Raw genomic sequence first — 25,860 nt, forward strand, 5'->3', positions numbered from 1 at the left:
ATAGATTTGCCTAGGAACTGGAAAACCCAGCTTAAATTTCTACCTCCGAGAGTGCAGAAGGAATTTGAGCAAGGGGGTCTACTGTCTCTCAGGAGAGTGTGCTGATTACTGAGCTATGGGGGCATTTTGCTCTAAGTCTACCTTAGTTGAAGCTTTTCCACTGTAGATAATGAAAGAGCGGTTAGAGTGTTTTTAGGATTATTTTCTGTATCCGTTGATAATTTTACAATAAAGTATTGTACCAGAGAATGTTGTCAATGTCTGTTCAAATGTGACTTTTTTTCTTATGCTTAAGGTGCTAAGATGATGTATTTTCTGGACAAATCAAGACAAGAGAAAGCAATTGCTATTGCTACTAAATTAGATGAAACTATGAGAGACAAAAATGTGAAGGTAAAACAAATTTAATTGTAATCTCTATATATTTAGGGACAAGTAGGCAGTCTTAAAGATGTCATATGAAGCACAGGATAACGTACACTAAAAATTGTATTTTGGTTTAAAATTATAGTCTTGATTTCAGACTTTTCTAAACAAGGACAATGACATTTATTGCCAGAAGAGGGCACTTCATTCCTTAATCATGAAAGCTAGATCTAGTGAGGCCCACATTTTCTTTGGTAATGAAGTAGTCTAGACTAAATTTAAATGTTGCTCTTGTTTCTTCAGACTTTAACAAAAGTTTTCGAGGCACTGCTCGATGGCAGCTTTGGAAGCTGCCACACCCAATATGAAGAGTATCGGACAGCATGCCATAAACTGTTTCCTTTTACATCAGCCTTTATGCCTGCCACAAATGAGGATGATAGTAGCTTTGCATCAGTGAACCATACAGCTGTTAACCATGATGTGCTCTCCAATGAAATTTGATGTAGTGTACAAATAAAATATTTGACTATATTTACAGACTGGTGGGATGCAGATCAGGTTTACTTTTTCAGGATGCATTTTTTTATATCTTAAAAGTATAAAATGAAACATTTAGATGGTAAAATGAAAATGGAGTATGCTATAGTGCGTTTTCATCCAACAAGAACTGCCATTGTTTATGTAAGCATCGCTAATCAACACCTGTCATGTATATTCTTGTACTGTTAAGTCTTTTAACAACAAAATCCCCAAATTATGGACATTAAAGACTGTTTTCACCTAAGTGTTGCATATAGAAATAAACAATAATTACTTGTTAATGAAATTATAATTGAGCAGGTTTTAGCAAAAGTGCTTAAAAGTGCTGCTTGTATCATCTTCCTTCATCTTTTTCTGTTTGTTTTTGGTTGGTTTAATTTTCATCATTTTGGTTTCTTTTGAAGCACATAATTGGAAATGTTGGTTGTTTGCATGTTTCTTATCCATTCTGTGTCATACATGGAACTAGTGCTGGTGGAAATGGAGGCTTGGTTGGAAAAAAGTCTTACCATCAATTTTATCTACCTTTCGTTCCATAACTGTTGTCTTTACATTTTTTAACTGTTTAACATTTTAAAAACAGTTAAATACATGTAATTCCCTTAAATAATAGTGAATGATACTGTTTAGATACCATTGTCTGCCTACCTGTCTTTCTTTTTTTCATTGCCTCTTAATGGTTTGGAAAGGCTACTCCAGTTTTGGACAGATGCAAAAGGTACAATAATGGGGAATATGGTTCTCCTCAGGATCATAAAAATTCACTGGTAAGTTTACTGTATACCTCCATTAAAAGTCTTAGGTGTGGACTTATAGCCGATAAATGTAATACTTCTCTTGCCTAAATACTATTGCTTAAAATGCAAATACAAAGCAACTAGTAGTTGAGAAGTGCATTTTATATTAAAAACTATTTAAGGGAGCACAAAAAGGCTGACTACAAATCACAATGAACCTCTTTCTTATTCTGTGTTTTGGAGCATTAACTAATAAGTGCATAAAATATACAACACATCAAAATGAAAGTCTGAACTTAATGTAGCTGTTTTATAGCATAATATTGCTGGACAAAATGGCTACATATGACAGCTTTGCATTCTACATGAACTGCTATCAAAACTTAAATATACTGTGGCTTGTACAGAAAATACGTTTTCTGGAAACTGCAATGGAATCATTCTATCAGATTGTTTTTATTTCACTGCAATGTAAATATTTTCAGTAATATTAACTAGCCCCTTTAAGGTTAACATAAGTTCAAAAGGGGGATTTTATTAAGACAAATAAACTGTTCTAATTAAAATGGTCTCCTTTGTGTGTCATCTGTTTAGATTAAAATTTGTTGAATTGGAAACTCACTGTAAAATAATGCCAACACTTTATGCTGTAATAAATTATTTTGTACACACTTGCCTTTGGGTTTAATTTTTTGCAGATTCTGTGGCAACACAGTTTTAAAGTAAACATCCATTTCACATAAATTAGTTTTTCTGATTGAAATCTACTAACCTCAATTCCACAGTCACTGCAAGTTCAGCATTAATCTTTACAATTCCTGCAACCACGACCTCATGTATTTTGCTAATTGGTTTATGTGAGCCCTGATGTAATCAAGGGCTTTATTTCTAAATAACCCTCCTTGGATCGAATTTATAAGCAAAGAGTATACACTACCAAGCCTGTTGATTTGAAATAACAGGCCACTTACTTTGAAATCTATATTCCTGTTTTTCTCAGGAAATAGTGCTAGTGGCACTAGAGTGGTCACACCATTTCCAAATAACTACTCCCCAGAGTAATTTGAACTAATTACTCTCCAGTGCTTCCTGGGGCTCTTGAGTTGAGGTTGTGCATCCTCATTAATGGAGCCTGTCTGACTAATTTCAAGGTTTCCCTGTAGTGGGGACATGCTACTTCAATTTTGTAAAATTGGGAATTAAATTCAATTTAGTTATTTTGAAATAGTTTCCTAGTTCATCTTAAGTCAGTCTGAAATCATCTTAAACTGAAAATATTTAATGATGCTTAAATCTCAAATAGGAGAGGTTGTACAGACATAGGAGAGGTAGGTTGTAGAGACATTCCCAAAAACATGGATAAGCAACTTTTGTCTCTTTGGTCTTCCTGCCCAAAACCACCATTTTATGCCTTTGGGTGGGAAAGTAGCCTATGCATAAATGACTAGGGAAAAGCATCTAACTGCAGTTTTCTGCCATTGAGCCAAAACACCTTTAGACTCCATTTGATTCTGAAGTAGCCAAAGGTGTGTAAATCATTTGGCTCATCCAGTCTCAATATTGGGACCGGAAACAGATATCAGAATGGCTTGAGGTGTATTTTAACACTGAACAAAGATAGCAGTGCTATAGATATGCAGGAGTGATGGGCAACCTAGACTACTGAGTGGGCTGCATGAATTGGGCTCCCTCATATCAGTGGACCACAATATTGTCATTTTTGCTAACTGCCCTCATCTACCTAGAATTTATGCTTTGATTGGATAGGCTGGGAGTGCACCTCAATTTGGTGTGCAGTCTGCATGCACCTCACTTCGTGTGCCCTTGCTTTAGATGTCACCTTAGTAATACCAGTAGGAAACAAACAATACAGGCAGAAACCCAGGGAAATGGGCAACCTTGTACATAGGCAACAGTAGACAATATGTGTCATGGGCCGTACATAGAACCCCAATGGGCCGCAGGTTGCCCACCACTGGCATAGAGCATAGGGTGATAGCAATGCCACTGGGAAATTCTTTTGATTTTGATCTTTTAAATCTTGAATATAGCCCAAAAAAGAATATTCATAGCATTGTGCCAACAGTTTATTTTCTAAGAGAGCAGAAGGAAAATGTAAGATAAAGAACACTGGCAGCTGAACTAGGTCTGTAGCTTTAAAGCTTCCAGAGTGGTGTAGCCCTTTTGAAAAGCTTGTATTGAATCCCTTCATCCCTCTGCTTTTTCTGGACCTCCTGTAGGAGCTGAGGTTGGCAGAGCTTTCTTCATGACTGGGGTTGCAGGTTCAAATCAGTCTCTATGATAGCTTCTGATCACCCTACAGACCACTGCAGAGGTGGTCTAGACTTATATAGGAAGGATAAGAATAAGATAATGGCTATAATTTAGAGGCATCTGTTTGTGAGTCTGTTAATTCAAGAACTCCTATTAGACAGAAGCAGTTAGAACCATCAAATTTAGTATGCAGTGTCCTCTTTATCTGAACTTAAAGCAAAGTCAGGGTTTGGTTGTGGCAGAAAAACAGGATGTGCCTGGAATTCATTTGTTTTACATAACATGGAAAGGGAAGGACCTTATTGGAGGGATGTGATACTGCATAGTGACCATTAGGGGCAGTGAGTGTGGAGAGTATCCGTACTGTAAAGCAGGGGTGGGCAAAAGCCTCTCAGCAGGCCAGATCTGACCCACGCAGGGCTTTGATCTGGCCTCTTCCAGGCTCTGCTCCCCCAGCGTGGAGTTCTTCTAACTGCTTCTATTTAAAGGCTCATGCCTTCCCCATACCTGTCAGGTAACACGTTGCCTGGCAGCTGCAGGAAAGGTGTAAGCCCTTTAAATAGAACCAGTGTTCTCTCTAAGCTGTGTGAATCCCTGATAGTCCAGTGACTAGGGAATTCTGCAGCACAGGTGACACATTCAAATCTGACGTGCACAGGGGAGCAGCAGTGTGGCTGCAGTGGTTTTAGGCTAACAACTTGAATATATACCAGGGGATTGTATGTGAGAGGCTAGCCAGAGTCTCTGCTACCCTGCTATTTTTAGGTGCAGCTGAAGTAAAGCTAGTGTCTGTCTCGGCTGGTAATTACACAGTGTCTCAGAGGTGTAATTACTAGCTAAGGCCTTGGAAAACCCAAGGTTCACCTCCACCATCTTAACATGCATTCAAATATATTTTGCCTTGCCTGAACTCAGATGTTAATATGTTAAAACACACTTTTGCCAGTGTGGGCACCCTTTGGCAACATGCCTTCTCTACAGTTAATGCAGGAGGTTGACACCCTGGTTAACCGAGACCCCAGGTGTCAGCATTCTCTCAGCAAAATCCTGCCCATCTTACTGTGTCTTTGCTGTTTTTCCATTTGCATGCCCATAGGAGAGCATATCCCATTATTCTTCCGATGATCATCCTACTGTGTGTATTCACCGTATGCCTAAGTCCAGAACTTTTTTGCTATCACTGTCTGCTGGTCTGCATGTATACCATATAGCTCTCCTGGTGTGGACTGAGCACATAATAGGTGGGGTGGGTGTGACGGACCCGGCCATGTCTGGGCACAGCTGAGGGCGTCCGCTCAGGACGAACTGCTCGAATCCGGGGCTACTTACAGCCCCCGACTGGTGACCTCTCCACACAGGCCACAAACCAATCTCACAGAGCGCTTCAGCAACCTGCTTGAAGCCTCCCGAGCAAAACCCCTCCGACACCCCAGCAATATCCGTGCCCCAGATGGCCCCGGGCCTCATACACAGGTGGGGGGTCCTAGCACCCAATCCCACCTACCCCGAACAAGTTCTGTCCGGTTCCAAGAAACCAGCCACAGATCCCTGGTCAATTTACCCTCTGGACCTTACCCACAAATCACGCTGGGCCAATCCTTTAGAATCTGTATCTAAAGGTTTATTATTACAGGAAAGAAAAGCATGAGAGTAAGGTTATTAAAGTACAGTACGTTACATGCACCGAATCTCCCAGTTCTCGATGCAGGCTCTAGCAGAGATGTTGCAGCTGCTGGTTTAAAAGTTCTTATTGCACATCCTACAATCAGGATGGGTTCACAGGTCTTCCGGGCTCTTCAATCCCTGCAGTGCTGCCTCTGGGATGAAGTGCTGAGCTGAGAACAAAATGGCATCGACCACATGGCCTCTTTATACCTCCTTCCTGGCCTCTTCTGGTATGCAGCAGGTCACCTGGTCCTCAGCCTCTCTGTGTTCCCTGCTGGCTGCTCTCATTCAATACCCCACATGGCTCCCTTTCATCCCAATTTCTGGGGCCAACACCCCCACCTAGGGGTGCAGCAGCGATCTGGCTGCTTCCCTCCAATTCAGTAATGTGACAGTGGGTCAATGCCTTCCCAGCTCCTCCTTACCGATGAGTGGTCTGAGTTGGAATTTTTGGTGTCTTCAGCTTTTTTTCTCCTGTGTCATTGCTGTAAGATGTTGTATGTAGTTTTAAGTAGCTTTTGTAATTTTATAGTATTGTCAACATAGTATAGTTAGTATTTTTCTCTTATTTTCCCGCTATTCCCCCCCCCCCAGAAACTTTTTTCTTGTGAAATCCACGATTATGCCCAGAATTCATACACTTGTATTTCTTGCCCTTACTCCTTTTTAGTAAGTGCCAAACCTCAACACTGCTTCTACTGCCTGGGTGAGGCTTGCATTTCTGCCAAGTGCAGCAGCTGCCACACTTTTCCCTAAAGAACTTGTGCTGATCAGGAACTGAGATGCACAAAACTTCTCATGGTGAAGACAATGACGCCTCAGTCAGATCTGAGTTGGAGATGATTCCCTCATGCTTCTCACCAAACAGGCAGCACCCCTCTGAGCACAAGCTTGGAACAGAGGCAAAGACTTAAGTCCAAGGAGAACTTTTCATCTGAGAGTGTGGGGGCACAGTCACAGACATAAAGACAAACACTCATCTGCTTCCAGACTATAGAGGATGAGGGTGGTTTGGTGGCTAATGCTTCCCTCACAGTCACCTTGCATAGGGCAGATAACTTTAGGGGGATAGCTACAGTGGTTATGAAGAGAGATTTGTGATTGATTTCCTTAGAGATGTGCAATACTATCCAAGAATTGCCCTTCTCATGGATTGGGTTATTGGACACAGGTGAGCCACTCCTTTCCCTCAAAGACTTGAGGGCAGTGCTTTGTTTGCTGGACATTTATACCACTGCCCAAAAAACACCAGAGTGTGGCCTCCTCAGCCGTTTTACTGCCAATGTTTTCAGGAAACACCACTCAAAAGACTGAGGTTTTATAAACCCAGAACCCAGCTTCTTTTGACAGGCCTGCCAAGATCTGCATCCCTTTACTGGGGCTGTTTCGTTTCCCATTTCTGATATTTGGAGGTCGCTTTACCTAAATTGTCAAAATCTGGAGGGCCCTAACTACAAACAAATGGGTATTAAAAATGGTGGCTATCTGGTCAAATTTCTGTGCCTGTGCGTTCTCCAAGTTTCATGAGTCAGTTTCATAATCCACTAATCAGTATTTTTTCCAAACCTCATATTTCCACTGAAGAGATACAGCTGCATTCTCTTGACAGCTGAAGGGCTTTGGCCTTTTATCTTCAAAGAACAAAGGATGTTAAGAAGGCACCTAAACTATTTGTTACCATACCAGAGCAATCAATGAGTCAAGCTACAGAGACTTTCAGAATGGAACATGCGGTGTATTATCTTTTATTACCAACTAGCTTATATTCCCTCTCCAGGGAGGATGAGGACTCATCCCACTAAAGGGCAAACTATTTCAGCTGCATTGCTGAGATGCACTGCTCCTAGGAATACATAGGGTAGCTACTTGGACCTCTTTGCGTCCCTTCATGAGTTTCCAACTGCAGATACAGCTGGGGGAACAGCAGTACTACAGCCAACTATTAGTTCTGCACCCATAACCTGCTTCCCTACAGCTTAATCTCCTATGGGTGGAATACATGTAGGAACCATCACTTGAAGAAGAAATGGCAATAATTTACTTGTAATATTCTGAAGAATGTATGGTCCCTGTCTGTATTACATGACCCATCCTCCCTCCCTCTCTCTCTCCTGCTGCACGTTGCCTTGAACTGCAGTAAGAATTGGAAACTGGAGGTGCATCGTCATACCACCTTTTTTCTGCTTAGTTTGGCACATGAGGAGAGCTACTATGTGATCAAAGGATGCAGCTTGCAAAGGATTCCAGATTCAGTCTCATGTATTATGTTTGTGGAACCTCTAGTTTTGAGTAAATAACCCCCGTCTCTTTGTGCTGTGATAATGTAAGGTTCTTTCCCAGTCAGTTGTGTCAGATGCAAGAGAACATGTGGGAAGGCAGTTGAAGGACTAGCAGCCCTTATGTAATTCAGCTTCCCTAAAAAGAGGTAAATTCCAGCTCAAGTTAAAGTGGAACCTGTACTTTAATCCTTATCCTTTGGTGGTAAACTAGGTTGGGAGTAATGCCCTCCAAACGGGATTTATGTGACTAGTATGAAGGTTTGTGTTAAAACCTTGGTAAGAGTCCAAGCTGACTGTGCAGTGAAGATATATGTTGAGAGTGTGCTGGTAATGTGTAAGGTTACTGCTAAATAAAGGGTTTTCTTTTTCTTTTCAGTAGTATGGGGAGTAAGAAGTATTAGATAAGAAAACTGGAGGAGGCTGGTTATATTATTAGGAAATAGCTAAACATGTAGTAACGGGTTGATAACATGCTCTTAACCACAAAAAGTTAATACCGAGCAAATAAGGAAGATTGTAATGTCCTGGGGACAGTGACTATCTTTCCTCTGTGCTTGTGTCATGAGGTTCTCTTCCACAACTGGGACTCTGAGGCACTAGGTTTATGCTAAGACTACATAAAATCTGTCACACAAACAAGTAAGCAAACAAGAGAAACAAAGTGTTAAATTGTGCATGAGCTAGTACTCTGGCCCGGGGTGTAAAGCGGTCTGTCCTTTGCACAGGAAGATTCTACTCCTATCAGATTCCGTAGCTGAAAGAGTTACCTCTTCCACATCTGTCTGTTTAGCTCGTACACTCTTTTTAGGACAGTGTTTCTGAAATGCAGCCACTGTGTGGCTTCATGTGGCTGCCATGGGCTTTTCATGAGATGGTGAGGGGGAGAGGTGGGCTATTGTCCTCTTCCCCTCCCTTCTTGTTGCTCCTGGATGCACTGCCCTGCACCACCTCTGGACCCGGGTACAACACAACACTGTAGGAGCAAGGGAGATCTTGCCTTACTGATGGGCATGGGGGGAAATTGTCAAATCGTAAGGCTTAAAGGGATGTTCAGCCCTGGGCTAGCTGGACAAAAGCTCCAGGGGCAGGATTTCAGGACTCTGGCTGCAGGGCTTTGGGTGCTGATCCCTGGCTCCAGACATTTGGCCTCAGCTTTGGGCTCCAGGCCGAGGCTCCAGCCACATGGTGAAGGAAGCTGGCCTTGGGTGCTGACACCTGGCCATGTGGCAGCAGGCTCCTACCCCTGGCTTCAGCTGCACAGCCCTATCTCAGACCATGCAGTGACAGTCTGAACCCTGGCTCCAGCCATGCACACTCATCACCCTTGGCCCCCGCTGCCACCTCCTTGACCCCACCTGCCCATGATTTAATTTGTCCTGAGGCTTGCTGAGAAAAGTAATATGAAACATGCAAGTACCACTTTTCACAGAAGACTTCTGGCTATCTTAGGTGGCTGTGATAATCACTTATTAAGAGCGTGACCAGGAACAGCTAACAGGAGAGTTTGGAGAGGAAGTTCTCCAGGTAAAAGAGGAGTAAAAACGGGACCCTTCTGGTAAGTGGCTGTCTGGAGTGTGTGTTTGTGTGTGGGGGAGTTATTTGCAGTGTGCTGAGCTTGTGTTTGTCTGGATTGTTTGTTTGCTTGGTTGCTTTGTCTGTTTGAAGGAGCTTCTAAAAGGTTTGAAATCTAGAAGCCTCTCTTAATTGGCTGAGCCTCAGTCAGGGAGAGGGGCTACCAGAGCTATATAAGCCTGTGACTCAGCGACCAGGGAGAGCGCGACCAGGAACAGCTAACAGGAGAGTTTGGAGAGGGAGTTTAGAGGGCACTAGTGACTTCTGACCTTCTTTAAAACATAAAAAAATAATCTGTACTCCAGAGGTTTAAAAAGAATCCCAGTTTATACTTAAACTTATTCATTAGAAAAATGGAGACAGAAGCCCAGCAGCAGAGTGGGGGATATCCTGTTTATTGCGTCAGGTGTAACATGTATGATTACCTGCCCTGTGGGCGGGTGGCGTATGTGTGCACCCGTTGCAAGGAGCTCCTGACCCTCAGAGACCGAGTTCGGGTTTTGGAGGCCAGGGTGGCTGAACTGGAGGAGCTAAGGAAGGTAGAGAGCTATGCTGATGAGACTTTCCGGGACACTGTAGTACTGTCCCACCTCCAGTCTGAGAACCCCAGGGATCTTAAGGAGGATGAAAGTCTCAAGGGAACAGAGCATTTAATGAGAGCAGAGGGAAACCATACCGTAGTTGGGACCCTCCTCCCAGAGGATGTTGCGGTATCCTCTCGCACTGAGGATACCTCTGAGGGGGAGGGAACGCCAGTTAGGAAGAGGCAGGTGTTAGTAGTGGGTGATTCGATCGTTAGAAACATAGCTGGGTTTGTGATGACCGGGAGAACCGTATGGTCACTTGCCTGCCTGGTGCGAAGGTTGCGGATCTCTCAAGGCATCTAGACAGACTTATGTGTAGTGCTGGGGAGGAGCCGGTGGTCGTGGTACATGTAGGTACCAATGACGTAGGAAAGGGTAGGAGAGATGTCCTGGAGGCCAAATTTAGTCTGCTAGGAAAGAGACTGAAATCCAGGACCTCTATGGTGGCGTTCTCGGAAATGCTTCCAGTTCCACGCGCAGGGCCAGGTAGGCAGGCAGAGCTTCAGAGTCTCAATGCGTGGATGAGACGATGATGTAGGGAAGAGGGGTTTAGATTTATTAGGAACTGGGGACACTTTTGGGAGAGGGGGAGCCTATACAGGAAGGATGGAACCAGAGTGCTGGCACTAAACATTAAAAAGGCCGTAGAGCAGTTTTTAAACTAAGAGATGGGGGAAAGCCGATTGGTGTGGAGATGCACGTAAATCGGAGAGAGACTTCTCTTAGAGGAGAATCCGTTGATAGAGATTCTCTAAGCTGTAGTCGGAAAGAGAGGAGGGGAGAGGGAAAACCATGGGCCAGAGCTGACAAACAACAGCATACAAAGGAATCCAATGCATCAAGGAAGGGCAGACAAATAACCAGTGGCAAACTTTTAAAGTGCTTGTACACAAATGCTAGGAGTCTGACTAATAAGATGGATGAACTAGAGTACCTCATATTAAATGAGGAGATAGACATAATAGGCATCACTGAAACCTGGTGGAATGAGGAAAATCTGTGGGGGACAATCATACCGGGATATAAAATATATAGAAAGGATAGAGCAGGCTGGGTGGGTGGCGGAGTGGCACTGTATGTGAAAGATAATGTAGAATCACATGAAATAAAAATATTAAGTGAATCAACATGTTCCATAGAATCGCTATGGATAGAAATTCCATGCTCCAATAATAAGAAATTAGCAGTAGGGATATATTACCAACCACCTGAACAGGACAGCGATACTGACATAGAAATGCTGAGGGAGATTAGAGAGGCTACCAAAATATAGAACTCTCTAATAATGGGGGATTTTAATTACCCCCATATTGACTGGCCCAACTTAAATGTATACCCCAAATTAAAAAACATAGCAAGAGACCTAAAAAAGAGTCACCGTGGCTTAACCACCATGTAAAAGAAGCAATGAGGGACAAAAAGGTATCTTTTAAGAAGTGGAAGTCCAATCCTAGTGAGATAAATAGAAAGGAACATAAACACTGTCAAATCAAGTGTAAACATGTAATAAGAAAAGCAAAAAAAGATTTTGAGGAACAGCTAGCCAAAAACTCAAAAAGAAATAACAATGTTTTTTAAGTACATTAGAAACAGGAAGCCTGCTAAAAAACCTGTGGGTCCCCTAGATGATCGAGCTATAAAAGGAGCAATCAAGGACGATAAAGCCATTGCGGAGAAACTAAATGATTTCTTTGCTTCAGTCTTCACGGCTGAGAACGTTGGGGAGATTCCTGAATCTGCACCGTCCTTTTTGGGTGATGAATCTGAGGAACTGTCCCGGATTGAAGTGTCATTAGAGGAGGTTTTGGAACAAATAGAAAAACTTAATGTTAACAAATCTCCGGGACCGGATGGCATTCATCCAAGAGTTCTAAAAGAACTTAAATGGGAAATTGCTGAGCTATTATCTGTGATTTGTAACCTATCCTTTAAATCGGCTTCCGTACCTAATGACTGGAAGGTAGCCAACGTGACACCAATATTTAAAAAGGGCTCTAGAGGCGATCCTGGCAATTAGAGAATGGTAAGTCTAACTTCAGTACCGGGCAAATTAGTCGAAACAATAGTAAAGAATAAAATTGTGAAGCATGTAGAAGAACATAATTTGTTGGACAAAAGTCAACATGGTTTCTGTAAAGGGAAATCCTGTCTTACTAATCTATTAGAGTTCTTTGAAGGGGTTAACAAACATGCGGACAAGGGGGATCCAGTAGATATAGTATACTTGGATTTTCAGAAAGCCTTTGACAAGGTCCCTCACCAAAGGCTCTTGTGTAAATTACATGGCCATGGGATAAGAGGGAAGGTCCTTTCTTGGATTGAGAACTGGTTAAAAGACAGGAAACAAAGGGTAGGAATAAATGGTAAATTTTCGGATTGGAGAGGGGTAACTAGTGGTGTACCCCAAGGGTCAGTCCTGGGACCAATCCTTTTCAACTTATTCATAAATGATCTGGAGAAAGGGGTAATCAGTGAGGTGGTAAAGTTTGCTGATGATACCAAACTGTTTAGGATAGTCAAGACAGAAGCAGACTGTGAGGGAGTCCAAGAAGATCTCACCAAACTGAGTGATTGGGCAACAAAATGGCAAATGAAATTTAATGTGGATAAGTGTAAAGTAATGCACATTGGGAAAAATAACCCCAACTATATGTACAATATGATGGGGGCTAATTTGGCTACGACAAATCAGGAAAGAGATCTTGGAGTTATCGTGGACAGTTCTCTGAAAACTTCCACACAGTGTGCAGCAGCGGTCAAAAAAGCAAATAGGATGCTAGGAATTATTAGGAAAGGGATAGAAAATAAGACCCAGAATATCTTACTGCCCCTGTATAAAACTATGGTACGCCCACATCTTGAATACTGTGTACAGATGTGGTCTCCTCACCTCAAAAAAGATATTTTGGCCTTGGAAAGGGTTCAGAAAAGGGCAACTAAAATGATTAGGGGTTTGGAACGGGTCCCATATGAGAAGAGGTTAAAGTGACTGGGACTTTTCAGTTTAGAAAAGAGGACACTGAGGGGGGATATGATAGAGGTCTATAAAATCATGCGTGGTGTGGAGAAGGCTGATAAAGAAAAGTTATTTATTAGTTCCCATAATAGAAGAACTAGAGGACACCAAACGAAATTAATGGGTAGCAGGTTTAAAACGAATAAAAGAAAGTTCTTCTTCACACAGCGTGTTGTCAACCTGTGGAACTCCTTGCCAGAGGAGGCTGTGAAGGCTAGGACTATAATAGAGTTTAAAGAGAAGCTGGATAAATTCATGGAGGTTAGGTCCATAAAAGGCTATTAGCCAGGGGATAAAATGGTGTCCTTGGCCTCTGTTTGTCAGAGGCTGGAGAGGGATGGCAGGAGACAAATCGCTTGATCATTGTCTTCGGTCAACCCTCTCTGGGGCACCTGGTGTTGGCCACTGTCGGTAGACAGGATACTGGGCTAGATGGACCTTTGGTCGGACCCAGTACGGCCGTTCTTATGTTCTTATGTTCACCCAACTAACTAGTAAATCTGCTGTCAAAAGTGATATTAACACTGAGGCTTCCAAAAATGTGTTGCAAGAGCCCCTGCTTTGTGGCAGGAGCTTGTCTCATTACATGTGCATAAAACAATGAGATACTTGTTTAGTAGTGCCACAAAAAAGTCCCTACTTTAGGCAAATTTCTTTGTCTCATTGTATCTCAGTTCCCCATCTGTAAAACGGAGATTAATAGCTCCTCACTCTCAGGACTGTTGTGAAACTATGTTTAGGCTCTGAGGTGCAGGGTTGCTTTGATGGCCAGTAGGGGGCATACAAGTGCTTGAAATAGATAATCTGGAATTAAAAAAGTGTGTGTGTTTTTCTTTGGAGCTGATTCTCTGAGGCTATGTCTAGACTACAGTTTTCCCAAAAAACTCCACCGCATCCAGGGAATGCGTCTGCTCTTCTGACATTTTTACAGAAGAGCAGACACACTCTTTCAGAAGCCCTGTCTTCCTTGTGCCATGAGGAAAAAGGGCTCTTCCGAAACAGAAGGTTTTTCTGACATTTGGCCCATTGTAGACGGACCAAATTTCGGAAAAGCCTCTTTTGACAAAACTGTAGGAAGAATGCAATTTGCATACCTTTTCCTGATAAAAAGCGGCAGTCTAGACATAGCCTGAATGTTCTGCACGGGAAACCCCATCTGACAACAATGAGCATTCCAGACCCGGTCCCTAATTCTCTACCGCTTTGTGTACACAAAATATCATCTTTGTGTAGCTAAATGTATTCTATATGGAGGCACTGTTATAAGTTATTTACAGTATACGATTGTACTTTTGAGAGTATGCACAGAAAAAACTCTGTGGCTAAATACTGATGTCTATTGATGCTGAATGAGAGAGTTTCACAGGATCAATTCAAGAATATTTCTTCAAGCAACTGAAGTCCCTAGAGGCCCAAAGGAAGCCCAACATTTTCAAATATGTGTGTCTATAGCTAGATTCCTATATACACATTTTGGCATCTACATAAAAGTGATCTGACTTTTTAGAGGTGTGGAGAATCGGCAGCTCCCACTAGTATTTGTAGATGTTCAGAATGAAAACCAAGCCCATTTTTACTTAAATGTCCAAAATGTGGATTTAGGAGACTGTTTAAGCACTCAGTTTTGAAATGTTGTCCTGTATTAATATTTTATTTATTAATATATAACCCCTCGGTATAATACTAGATATTGTGTATCACATCCTTTAGCTTAAAAAATGGCTGCATAGCATAACACATTGCTTGCTTCTCGGTTCAGTGAAAGGTACCTCACAAACTGGCTTTTTGATGTGATATGTCACTTAGGCGACTGCATGTCTTTGTCATAGAAAAGTGTGTGCTATGTCTGTCACTACACTGAGAGGCAGGCCATAAAACAGGGTGGGAAACCTTTTCTGGGTCAGAGGCTGCTGACCCACAGAAAAATCAGTCGGGGATTGCACACAAGTGAACCCAGCAAAAGAACCCCTAAAAAACAAACAAAAAAAAAACCTCTCACTGACATGGCCCTCGCCTGAGAAGGAGAAAGACGCTTCTCACATTCCCCTCACAAACCAGAGCCTAGGAGGGCCCAGGCTAGTATATTTTGTGTGCTCCAGTCCCACAAGAGAGCAGTGAGAGAGAGGGGCTGGAGTACCCGTGTAGGCTCCCCAATGCTGGGGGGAGCCCCAAGCCATGGGGACTGGATACAAGCAATCTGAGGACCACATCCAGCTCCCGTGCCTTAGGTTCCCCACCCCTGCCATACAATGTTGCAGTATTCCCATGTGTTTTGTAACAGAAATTTCTGTTCATTTGTGATTTTTCATGTGTGTGTAATGTTCTGACACTATTCAGTAAAAATAAAGGTTACTTCTAACTTACATTTTTTATTCAGTATAAGTGTAGATGTGTCTTCTAACAAAGGTAAGTTGAAAATCCAGACAGATGCGATTTTTTTTTCCAGTTGGCAATGTCCCTGAAATATTAATAGCTTACACACACACACACACACACACACACACACACAGAGTTCTATTATTTATGGATGCCATGCCCCGCAGGGATCATCCATCCAGAGGCCACCATTCTGAATTTTTCATTAGGATCTCTGCATTCTGAAATGTAGGCAATGAAAGACAGCTCCACCTGACATCATTTGTCCTCCATCAGGAATGTGCAAATTATTCTTTTTTTGTTCAGTAGTGAAAGTCCTGATCAAAGAGGCTACCTTTGCCTGAAGCTTTTCTTTTATAAGCATACTTTCATCAGCCACTCAATGCTAGCACATGAAAGAAACACAAGATGTTAATCGGAAGTGATCTCCTTAACCAAGAAGATCGTCTCCATGTCCTGCCCCGGGATGTCAGATCCCTGCTCTTTCAACTCTCTTTAGCCTTCCAAATAAATATATTGTCCCCTCCCTTGATCTCCCTTTCTTTCTTCCTGCAGCTTCCTGTTGTCTCCCACGGTTTGTGAACTTTATTTAGGCTGTAAAGTTTTCAGAGCACAGAATCCATCTTTGCCTGCAAAATCCCATGTACGATTATGGTACCATGCAAATGAGATTGTTAGTTGATATACATTCCCAGAGTTGGAGGTGGGATGTGTGATGCTGTATAAAAATGGAAGATGACCATTTATATAATTGTTGCTATCACTGTTAACATATGCGTTGTAAGGTATAATTGGAAAAGGTGTAATTGGTTGAACATTGTTCTCCTGGGTATATGCATGTATTGTCATTGAATAAGAAATAATGAATCTTTGCTATGTACTGAACACAACATGTCTGAGAGACACACAAGACAAATTTATATCCAGACCAGGCATGGGTGGTGGGTCATGAAAGAGAATCAAGTCTTCCAGAGGACTTCTCCCAAGGCTGCCTCAAAGAGTATGCGGACAATGGATGCCTCATTGACCCAGCAAGGCATGTAGAACATGGACTTCCTAACTCCATATTTGAGACTAACTTTCCATGCACATGGGCATAAATTGGAGAGTGACATCCTCCCCTTCCTCTTCCTGCTCCACGTCTGCGCATTATGATTTCTAATGAGAGGTTTGAAGAACCCAATATTTGGGATGAACCAGAAACATATTTCACAACACTACCATTATCCTAGTCTACAAACTCTGAAATCAACTGTGATGTAAATGGTTCATTTAGTTTTTAGTCACTAAAGGATTGGCTACCGGTGTGGTAGTGATTTTAGGTAACATCTGGATTATATTTTGAGCTGGGTTGTGTGCCTGGTTCTTTGGAGCTGAAAGAATTAATATGTGTGATTTGTTTTTCTTTTAATAATCATTTAGCACAGAAGTCTGGCTTTTCTGGGTGGTACATGAGGGGCTAGAGGGCTTGAAGACAACTGTGTGTGGGTTGGAAGGACACATTTGTTACTGGCATGGTGAAATCTCAAGAGACTATACCATGTGTTGGGGGTACATGCCCTGTTTCCTAGCAGTCTGGCTTGAGACTGGCACTCTTACCTGTGTCTCATTGTAGGCAGCAAAAACGGGGAATGAGTGGATTAATCATATCATGGTATATATGAGCTATTTTGTGACAAGAATTTCAGATTTAACTTGGACTTGCAGTTTAGATTTGGTATAGGTCTTTAACATTACACACATACCGTATATACTCGAGTATAAGCCGAGTTTTTCAGCACAGTTTTTGTGCTGAAAAATGGCCCCCTCAGCTTATACTCGAGTCAGCCTCCTGCTCGCGGGCGGGCTCAGCGCGTCTCTGCCGCCGGCCGGGTCTAGACGCGTGAGCCTGGAGCTCCGGCGCCCCTGCCCCTGCCCTCCTGGCCCTTCCGGCCCCTGCCCTCCTGACCCTCTCAGCCCCCAGGTCCCCTTGTCCCCCCCAGCCCCTGTCTCCTCGTCCCCCCAGCCCCTGCCCTCCTGGCTCTCCTGGCCCCCCAGCCCCTGCCTGCCGGGCACCACAGGCCCTTGCCGCATGGGAGGAAGGGCGTTTGGGGCCGTTCGCCATGACGCTCGGGTGCAGCGCTGAGCTTGGGAACAGCTGGGCCAGGAGCCGACTCGGCACCGTGGGCGTCTGTTCTGGAAGCACCCGGGAGCCCTCATCACGAGCTTGGGCCCGATTCTGGGGCAGGTGCACAAGGACCAGCCACTGCTCCCTGCTCCCCCTCACCTCCCCTCCCGTGGTAAAATCCAGCCAGCACCGGCACCCCCCCCCCCCTGCTGGCTCGTTTAGAGGGGGCTCGTTGGCAGGAGAGGGGGCCGGAACGTGGGGGCTGCGGGGCGGGGGCGGCGGGGGCTGAGCTGTGGCCGTGCCTGCAGAACCATATTGTTTTTGTTGACCCCCTTTTCCACTTACAGAGCTAGGTTATTGTTTTTCTTTGAAATAAATATTCATGTAATTTTGTTGGTATCTATCTTCATTTTTTACATTTACCAGTAGCTGCCTCATTTTCTACCCTAGGCTTATACTCGAGTCAATAGTTTTTTCCAGTTCTTTGGGGTAAAATTAGGTGCCTCGGCTTATATTCGGGTCGACTTATACTCGAGTATATACGGTATATTTGTCTGTGTCCTACTGTTGTTCAACTGTCCTGCTATTTTCTTTAACTCTTTTCTTCTGTAAATATATTGACTATATGTCTGTGAATACTAATTAGTAGAAATAACATAAGCAGGCACTGAACAGCAATTGCAAATGTATGTATCTGAAAACATGTTATTTTTATAAAATAGAAGCTGGAAATAAAAAATGAGCATATGGGTGCATTTCTACTATGGATTCTCCCTCAGGCTGGAAAACTAGAGCATAGTTTAATTGGCTTTCGTTTTTTTCCACTTTGACTTGTCACAAAAAATATCTCAGGGTTTGGAAAAACTGTCAAAAATAAAAGCTATTTTTGATTAAACTGAAATGCAGTTGTCTAAGATCAGTGAAGGAGGCTGGATATAGGATAGTCATTGACCCCCAACTGCCTGGTTATTTCACATTTATACAACTTTTGGATTAGCCAGAGGGTCTGCTTTGCAAAATGAAGGCATGCTTATTTCTCAACCATAATTATACAACTCTCTGTGCTCTGATTGAGTGTGGGTTATTTAGTAGCTAATCAAAGTATGGTAGTCTTTTTGTTTTGCTTGTACAGTGCCTAGAACAATGGGGTCTTGGTTCATGCCTGGTGCTATCGTAATACAAATACATAAACAATAAGTAATAAAGTCAGAACAGATATTTATGCAAATCCTTTTACTACGTCCCTCACGTGTGCAACCATGTGCCTACAACAAACAAGTTGCCACTGCTTCTCCCTCTCATTCTGTTATTGCACATGGACCTCATTTGCAGCAGCAGCCCTGGCCCTGTTTTTCCTGATGAAATGCTGCCCCTCCTCTGCTGCCAACATTATTTTGGAAACACCTGCTTCAATAATTGGTGCGTGCGAATAGGTGCAGAATCCAGCCATTCATGCCTCCCCATGTTCCCTAGAATTATTCTGGTTTTAGTAGGCTTTGAATAGACTCAAGATTTTACACATCTGTACAAGGATGAAAGCAACAGTCTTCCTTCCAGTAGTGAAAACATAAATGAGGGACTGCTTTAGGGTTATTGCAGTCTTGTGAAACAATAGTTAAAATTGGTTTTGTGTTGCATATGTCTTTTGTCACAATGTTTGTTTGTTAGTCCCCTTTTTAGCTGAATGGTTAGCAAACATTTGGTGTCTCGTGGATTTTTTTCCAGTGGGAAGAGAAATTGACTGCACCACAGAAATATCTGACTGTAATCTAATTTATTTACAAAGAATGCCCACAAAATCCTGTTGCCCTGAACATAGTAGGAATCAAACAAAAGAAGGCAGTTTCTTTGGTCGCAGTTTCTTCGGTCACAGTTCCAAGCCTCCTTCCAACCTCGACTCTGCCCAAAAAAGCTCATGGCTTCCTGTCAGAGTCACTCTGCAAGCGTTTTTTGCTGTCTTCTTGTTGTCTGTCTTTTTGTCTTCTTTCTGCCCATTGTCGACACACACACTCACACTCACCACTCTATCTCCACCAAAAAATACCAATCTACTTTATTAGCATTCAGCTCCCAGCAAAATCCTTCTACCCACATAGCTCAGTTTCATCTCAGCCTTGCATGTGGCCTGTGTTTTGAGGAGGGGCTCCTAGTTTTAATTGTCTAACTGCAAAATATTGCTTAGCTGCTTTTTATATTCATCCTGAATGAAAGGCAGCTCTCATGCCACCAATTTCAATGAGGGTTAATCCAGTCTTCAACATAACATTATCTAGCACCAAAACTCTGTGTATTTTGTGGCAAATTGGACCTAAATTGTATGACAAAGTTCCTGGACTTTGTGGAAGATTGGTGATTCTGAGGCAACTTCAGGTTAATTCATGAATGAAGGTTTTGACTGCTCATCATGACAATAATAAAAAACACAAAGCAGTACAATTGGTCAGTGCAGCCCCAGAATTCAAAGGGAAGGGAAGAGACATCTTACTTGTTCTTCTGGCTATCCACTTGCTCCCTGCCATTGTCCTGCTGACTGTTGTGCCTCTCTGCCGCTGCCCTGCTGGCTACCCATCATGCCACTCTGCTGAAGTCTTGCTGGCTGTCAGTAGCCATCCTCTGCACATCAGTCTCTTAGGCCAGGTCTACACAAGGGGATAAGTTCAAATCCAGATATGAGTTTCTCAGAAGAGGGTTCTATTCCAACTATTTCCTAGTCCCAGAAGTGGAAGAGGATGGAGACTAATCTCAAACTTGAAAGCCTCTGTCCTTTTACAGCACTTCAGGATGGCGATGTTAGCCACTGAAATTCCATTCCTAGATCCAGGAGACTGATTCATTGCCTTTCATACCTGGGACACCTCCTCTCATTTAGCTATCAAGCATTTCTATGATTTGTAATAGGCTAAGTTCATTACAGTAGTAAGTTCTCCCTTTCAGTCTCTCCACCACCCTGGGAGTCTTTACAAAAGTCATCTCTTTGGTAGCAGCCCACTGACATTAGTGGGGCAGTGTTCTTATACGTGGATGACTGGCTCCTCAGGGGTCAGTTAACTCTAAAGTAGTGGTTCTCAAACTTTTTGGCTTGCAGCCCACCCCACTCAACACAGACCTTGCTGAAGACCACCGTGGAAGTGGGTGGGGTCTGGGTGGGAGTTAGGGTACAAAAGTGGGCTGGGGATGGGCTATCTGGGAGGGAGGGTAGGTGGGTGAGTGCAGGAGCAGGGTGGGAGTGCGGGGTCTTGGTGTGAGAGGGATGCATGAGCAACTGAAGTGTGTCTGTGTCTTGCCTGGCTTCATGCCTCCCGCTGCTCCCAGGCACTGCTCCCTGCTCCTCCCATTGGCCATGATTCCAGCCAATATGAGCAGTAGGGGAAGCCTCCAGGCAAGAGGTTTCCTGTGCTGCTGTTCCCAGCCACGAGGAGGGTAGTGGCCATGTGTGCAGACGCTTCCCACAGCGAACTGGATCTGACCCATGAGGCTCAGTCCCCTTCCCTGCCCCCCAGAGTGCAAAGCTGGCGTTGGAGCTCCAACCTCACGTGGGAGGAGGGGAGGCTGGAGTGCCAACGCAGACTCCCTGCTGCAGGGGAGGGACCAGCTAGTGGCCCACATGCAAGACAGTTGCAGACCACTAGTGGTATGTGGACCACACTTTGAGAACCATTGCTCTAGAGGTTCAATTGACCACCACCTCAAAGGTACTAGCCATAGTTCAGTCTGGCATTTGCGTACCAATCTGAAGACGTCTACACTGACTCTGGTCTGGAGACTAGATTTCATTGAAGCTACTGTAGACTCTTTAACCACCAGAGCCTATCTGTTCAAGGAGAGACTCTGCAGTATGTTCAATTTAATCTTGATCATATAGGGCAACCTGCAAATATCTTCAGGGACCTGCTTGTAACTTATGGTCCACATGTTAGCTGTCATGTTTGTCACACCTTGTAAGAGACTGCTCATCAGGTTCCTTCAGACCCCAGGTTGAATTCAGCTATGCTATTCATGTAGTGGAAGTTGCGTATCTTAAATTGATGGCCCACAGCAGCGCAGACTAGGCCAAAGACTGTCACAGTGGGTGTCAGGTTGCATCTTAATGTGCTATGAAACTGCTTCATCTGCCTCCTTAGCACCCACCTATAGTGACAAAACATCTGGAAGTACAGGTAAGTAACTTTTCTCTATCTGATTTGCATAGACAAATAGTGAAACTAGATAACTGACTACACAATCTGCAAACCCAAATACTTGTATAAATCAATATTAGGATTCCTCTAAATGTAGGTACATAAACTTGAGAGCTGATATATGTCAAAAGCACAGTAGTACCTCACGGGAGCCTTGCTATTTGGCAACAGAAGCGTGATGTTTATAAATTCTTTCCCTCCTGTGTTGTTTACAGACACAAGCCAAATCAGTAGAGCTGCTTCAACTAGCTGTGTGGCTCAGCTTGCAAAGTTAAATATGTGACAGAAAAACATAGGTTGGACAGACTGTAAACATTGCATGGTTGGCTCACAAAGAGCTGGAGACGCTGTGGCAAATGTTCTGGAGACAGTACACTTTAAATACACATTGGAGTGTTGCCTGGAAGAAGGAAGGGATTCAGCAGTTGGGGTTTACATGACAAGTCATGTGTTGGATATTTTTACTGAAGACAAAAACTAATAGCCTTGTCAGTCTTCAATGACAAGTACAGAGTCTGTGAGCAGACAGCCAGATCTCCTTTAGAAACTTTTTTCAGCGTGTCAAGTGTAGAGCTTATCTGCTCCCAGTGTCACAAGTGATAAAAATTCCTTAAGTTCAGTGATAGCAGGGTAAGGCCATCAAACAATATTTATGCAATTGCAGCCAGTATGTTCATGGATGTAGTTAATACGAACCCTTTCTTTAGCATTGATGGGCATATAATTGATTTCTTAATTTGTTGCCATGTTATGAGTCACATGACATTTCACCAACTGAATCAGAGCTACATTGGCTGTGTCTAGACTGGCCAGTTTTTCTGGAAAATCAGCCGCTTTTCTGGAAAAACTTGCCAGCTGTCTACACTGGCCGCTTGAATTTCTGCAAAAGCACTGACTTCCTACTGTAAGAAATCAGTGCTTTTTGTGGAAATACTATGCTGCTCCCATTCGGGCAAAAGTCCCTTTTGTGCAAAACTTTTGCACAAAAGGGCCAGTGTAGACAGCTGAGATTTGTTTTCCGCAAAAAAGGCCCCGATCGTGAAAATGGCGATCGGGGCTTTTTTGCACAAAAGTGCGTCTAGATTCGCCACGGACACTTTTCCGCAAAAAGTGCTTTTGCGGAAAAGCATCCGTGCCAATCTAGACGCACTTTTCTGAAAATGCTTTTAACAGAAAACTTTTCCGTTAAAAGCATTTGTGGAAAATCATGCCCATCTAGACGTAGACATTCAGTATAAGTTCAGAATGCTTCAAAGACAATAAAAACTGCTGTAGGCAACTAACATGGACATTGGGTTATCATAGATTTCTAGACCTGGAAGGGACTTTGAGAGGCCATTGAGTCCAAATCCATGCCCGCATGGCAGGACAAAGCACCATCTCAATCATCCTTGATAGGTGTCTGTCTAACCTGCTCTTAAATATCTCCAGTGATGGAAATTCCACAACCCCCCTAGGCAATTTATTCCAGTGTTTAACCACTCTGACAGGCAGGAAGTTTTTCTTGATGTCCAACCTAAACCCCCCTTGCCGCAATTTAAGCCCATTGTTTTGGGTGTAGAAATATTAACACCTTTGTTAGAAAACACACATTTAAAAGCACACTGTCTAGTAGTTTAAAATCCCAACTATAGGGATTGTTCTAGAAAGAAAAGGAAGAGAGGGGAAGGCTCAAGAAGACAGAAGTTCACAACAGGTCCAGGACTGAGGGGAGAAGTATGACACCATTTATACTGCATGCACAGAAATATTTCTGAAAGTTTTAATGTAAGTGGTAAAAACACTTTAAAAAAACTGAAAACATCCAGTCGTGTTGGAAATTCAAAGAGAAGAACCAGGAGCTAGAGTACATGAATAACTGTTAGAACTAAAAAAGTTCAGGTCATGGGGTATCAGATAAAAAAACCTGGCAGTTCTGCCATTGGCTTCTGTATGTGATCTTATCTAAATTACTTATGGCTGAATTTTCAAAAGTAGCCCTTGATTTTTGGTGCCCACTTTTGGGTACTCGAATTACGACACCTTGGGATTGATCAGAGATGCACTGTGGACCATCTACAACTATATGGGAACGTCTACACTACAGCATTATTGCAAAATATCTTCTTTCAAAATAGTTATTTCAAAATACCTTATTTCGAAATAACGCATCTACACACAAAATGCATTTCGAAATAGCGTTTTGCTATTTTGAAATAGTGAGTCCACACTGATAGGACACTGAATTGCATTTAAGGCCAGCTGGAACCGGTTCTGGCAGGGCATCAGGTCAGGAGTTACCTTGTATGGCTGCTGCCTGAGGCTTTCTGAGACCTGTGCTTAAAGGGGGACCGCCCCCCCCCCCCACGGACAGCCGGTCCTAAGGTTTCCCTGCTTGCTTGCCTACCTTGCTAATGGACAGCAATGCATTTTTTCTCTGCATGCTCTGGTTGCCCTCACTCAGGACACCACAGCACTCTATAGCATGGAGCCAGAGCTGCCCCTGGGCACTCTGGTGCTTCTCCTGGACATTCTGCTGTGAGCCTGGCAACACATTCTGCAGGCAGTAACAATTTCCCTGGTGTGCCCCACTGGGGGGTTGTGCCTTATTCCTCCCTCGTGTCTTTCCACTTTCCCCTCCCTACCCCCTCTTCCTGCTGTACAATAAAAAACATTATAACAAAGCCTCTTTATTGAATAAAACTGGGGTGTGGGGAGGGGAATGAAACTGAGGTGAGACTGGGGAAAGAAGGTGGGAGACGGGAGAAGGGAGGGTGCGAGAGGGGAGGGAGAAACCTAGGAGGAGGGATCTGGCAGGGGGAGGCAAGGGGAGGAAGGGGGAGGAGAAGCTCAGGGCTCAGGGTTGGGGGTCTTGCTGGCCCAACTGTCTTCCAGAACTGTGAATGCGGGGGCCTCGGCATCCCTGGGGGTGTGGAGAGGAAGAAGAGTGAGGGGGAGAAGGAGTGGGAGGAGGAGCAGTAGCTGTGGAATGAGGTTTACCAATTTCGAAATAAGCCCTCCGCTATTTTGATTTAATTTTGAAATAGCGGTTTGGCTGTGTAGACCCTGGTAAAGTTATTTCGAATAACGGCTGTTATTTCAAAATAACTTAGCTGTGTAGACATACCCATATATGAGAAGTCAATAGGAGATACTGGGTTCCATGTGGAAGCAGAGGTTGGTAATGGCAGGACAAAAGAACTGTGAGGCAACAGGTTAGTGAAAATGTCACTTTAAGACAGAGGCCAGCTTTGGAAATGATGACACTGAGAAGCTGAAAACTGAGGAAAAGTTTAGTATTTGTGATTATACTAGTTACCTGACTCACTGGGAAGAGAAAGACTCCATGGCCATCGTTATCAGAAAGGACACATCACCATTCCTAGGGGATGTTTCTACTGGATACCCCAGATAATCAACACCAGTCTGAGCACCTAGATTAAGCTCCAGCTACACTGGAAAGTTTTGGCAATAAAAGAACTGTAGACATTCAAAAGTCATCAAGAAGAAAGTTGACAAATCACGTTTACACTGCCACACTCTGTCACCATATCATAGTCACATTGTTAGCACTCCCCATTGACAGAAAAAGCAAAGCAATGTGGGTAAGTATCCCACTGTGCTTGGCGTCATTTTCAGTTGCTAGGCACCGTGGGACCACATAACATAGCACAAGACATTTTGGAAACATGAAAAAAGTGTCCCTTCAGCCACCTCTTTGCTTCACAGCCCTCCCAGGGTTTCCAGCTTAGTTTTGAGTCATTCCAAACTGCGACAGTCCTTGCTGTGCACTCCAGCATCTGCTGAGGGAAATCATGGATCCCAGATTTTACTCCTATGCTGTGTTCAGTATGCTTAGGACATCATGTATTGCAGCAGAGTGAGCTACTTATGAAGTTAGAGGAAAAAGATCTGGATGTGAACAGCAATGTGAGCGAGAGGGACAGCAGCAAAGTAGCATTGCATTGGGCTGTCACAGAGCAGATGTGTACAGTAGAGTCGCTTTTGGGCTAGGGAAACCAGCATTGAGTCACATTGTCATGCTGGTGTGTGATGAAGACCAATGGATACAGAACTTTTGGATACATAAAGCTGCCTTCTAGAGCTGTGTGCTGAGCTGGCTCCTGAACTGCATTGTGAAGATACCCAAATGAAGATGCTCTCTCAGTAAAGAAGCCTGTTGC

General features: G+C 43.5%; 1 protein-coding gene across 7 annotated transcripts in view; it reads left to right on the forward strand.

The window, feature by feature from the left end:
• The window catches only part of NAA16 (N-alpha-acetyltransferase 16, NatA auxiliary subunit), a 107,752-nt gene extending 105,435 nt beyond the window's left edge, over window positions 1-2,317 (forward strand). For all 7 annotated transcript variants that reach the window (XM_006124386.5, XM_006124387.5, XM_075918938.2 and 4 more), the window contains 2 exons: window positions 296-393; window positions 670-2,317. In XM_006124386.5, coding sequence (XP_006124448.3) covers window positions 296-393; window positions 670-870 — 299 coding nt within the window. In that variant the 3' untranslated portion in view covers window positions 871-2,317. The remainder of the gene's footprint in view (window positions 1-295; window positions 394-669) is intronic.
• Window positions 2,318-25,860: the final 23,543 nt, after the last annotated feature.

This window comes from Pelodiscus sinensis, chromosome 1, assembly GCF_052426305.1.
Source record: "Pelodiscus sinensis isolate ZL-2025 chromosome 1, ASM5242630v1, whole genome shotgun sequence".
Taxonomy (NCBI): domain Eukaryota; kingdom Metazoa; phylum Chordata; order Testudines; family Trionychidae; genus Pelodiscus; species Pelodiscus sinensis.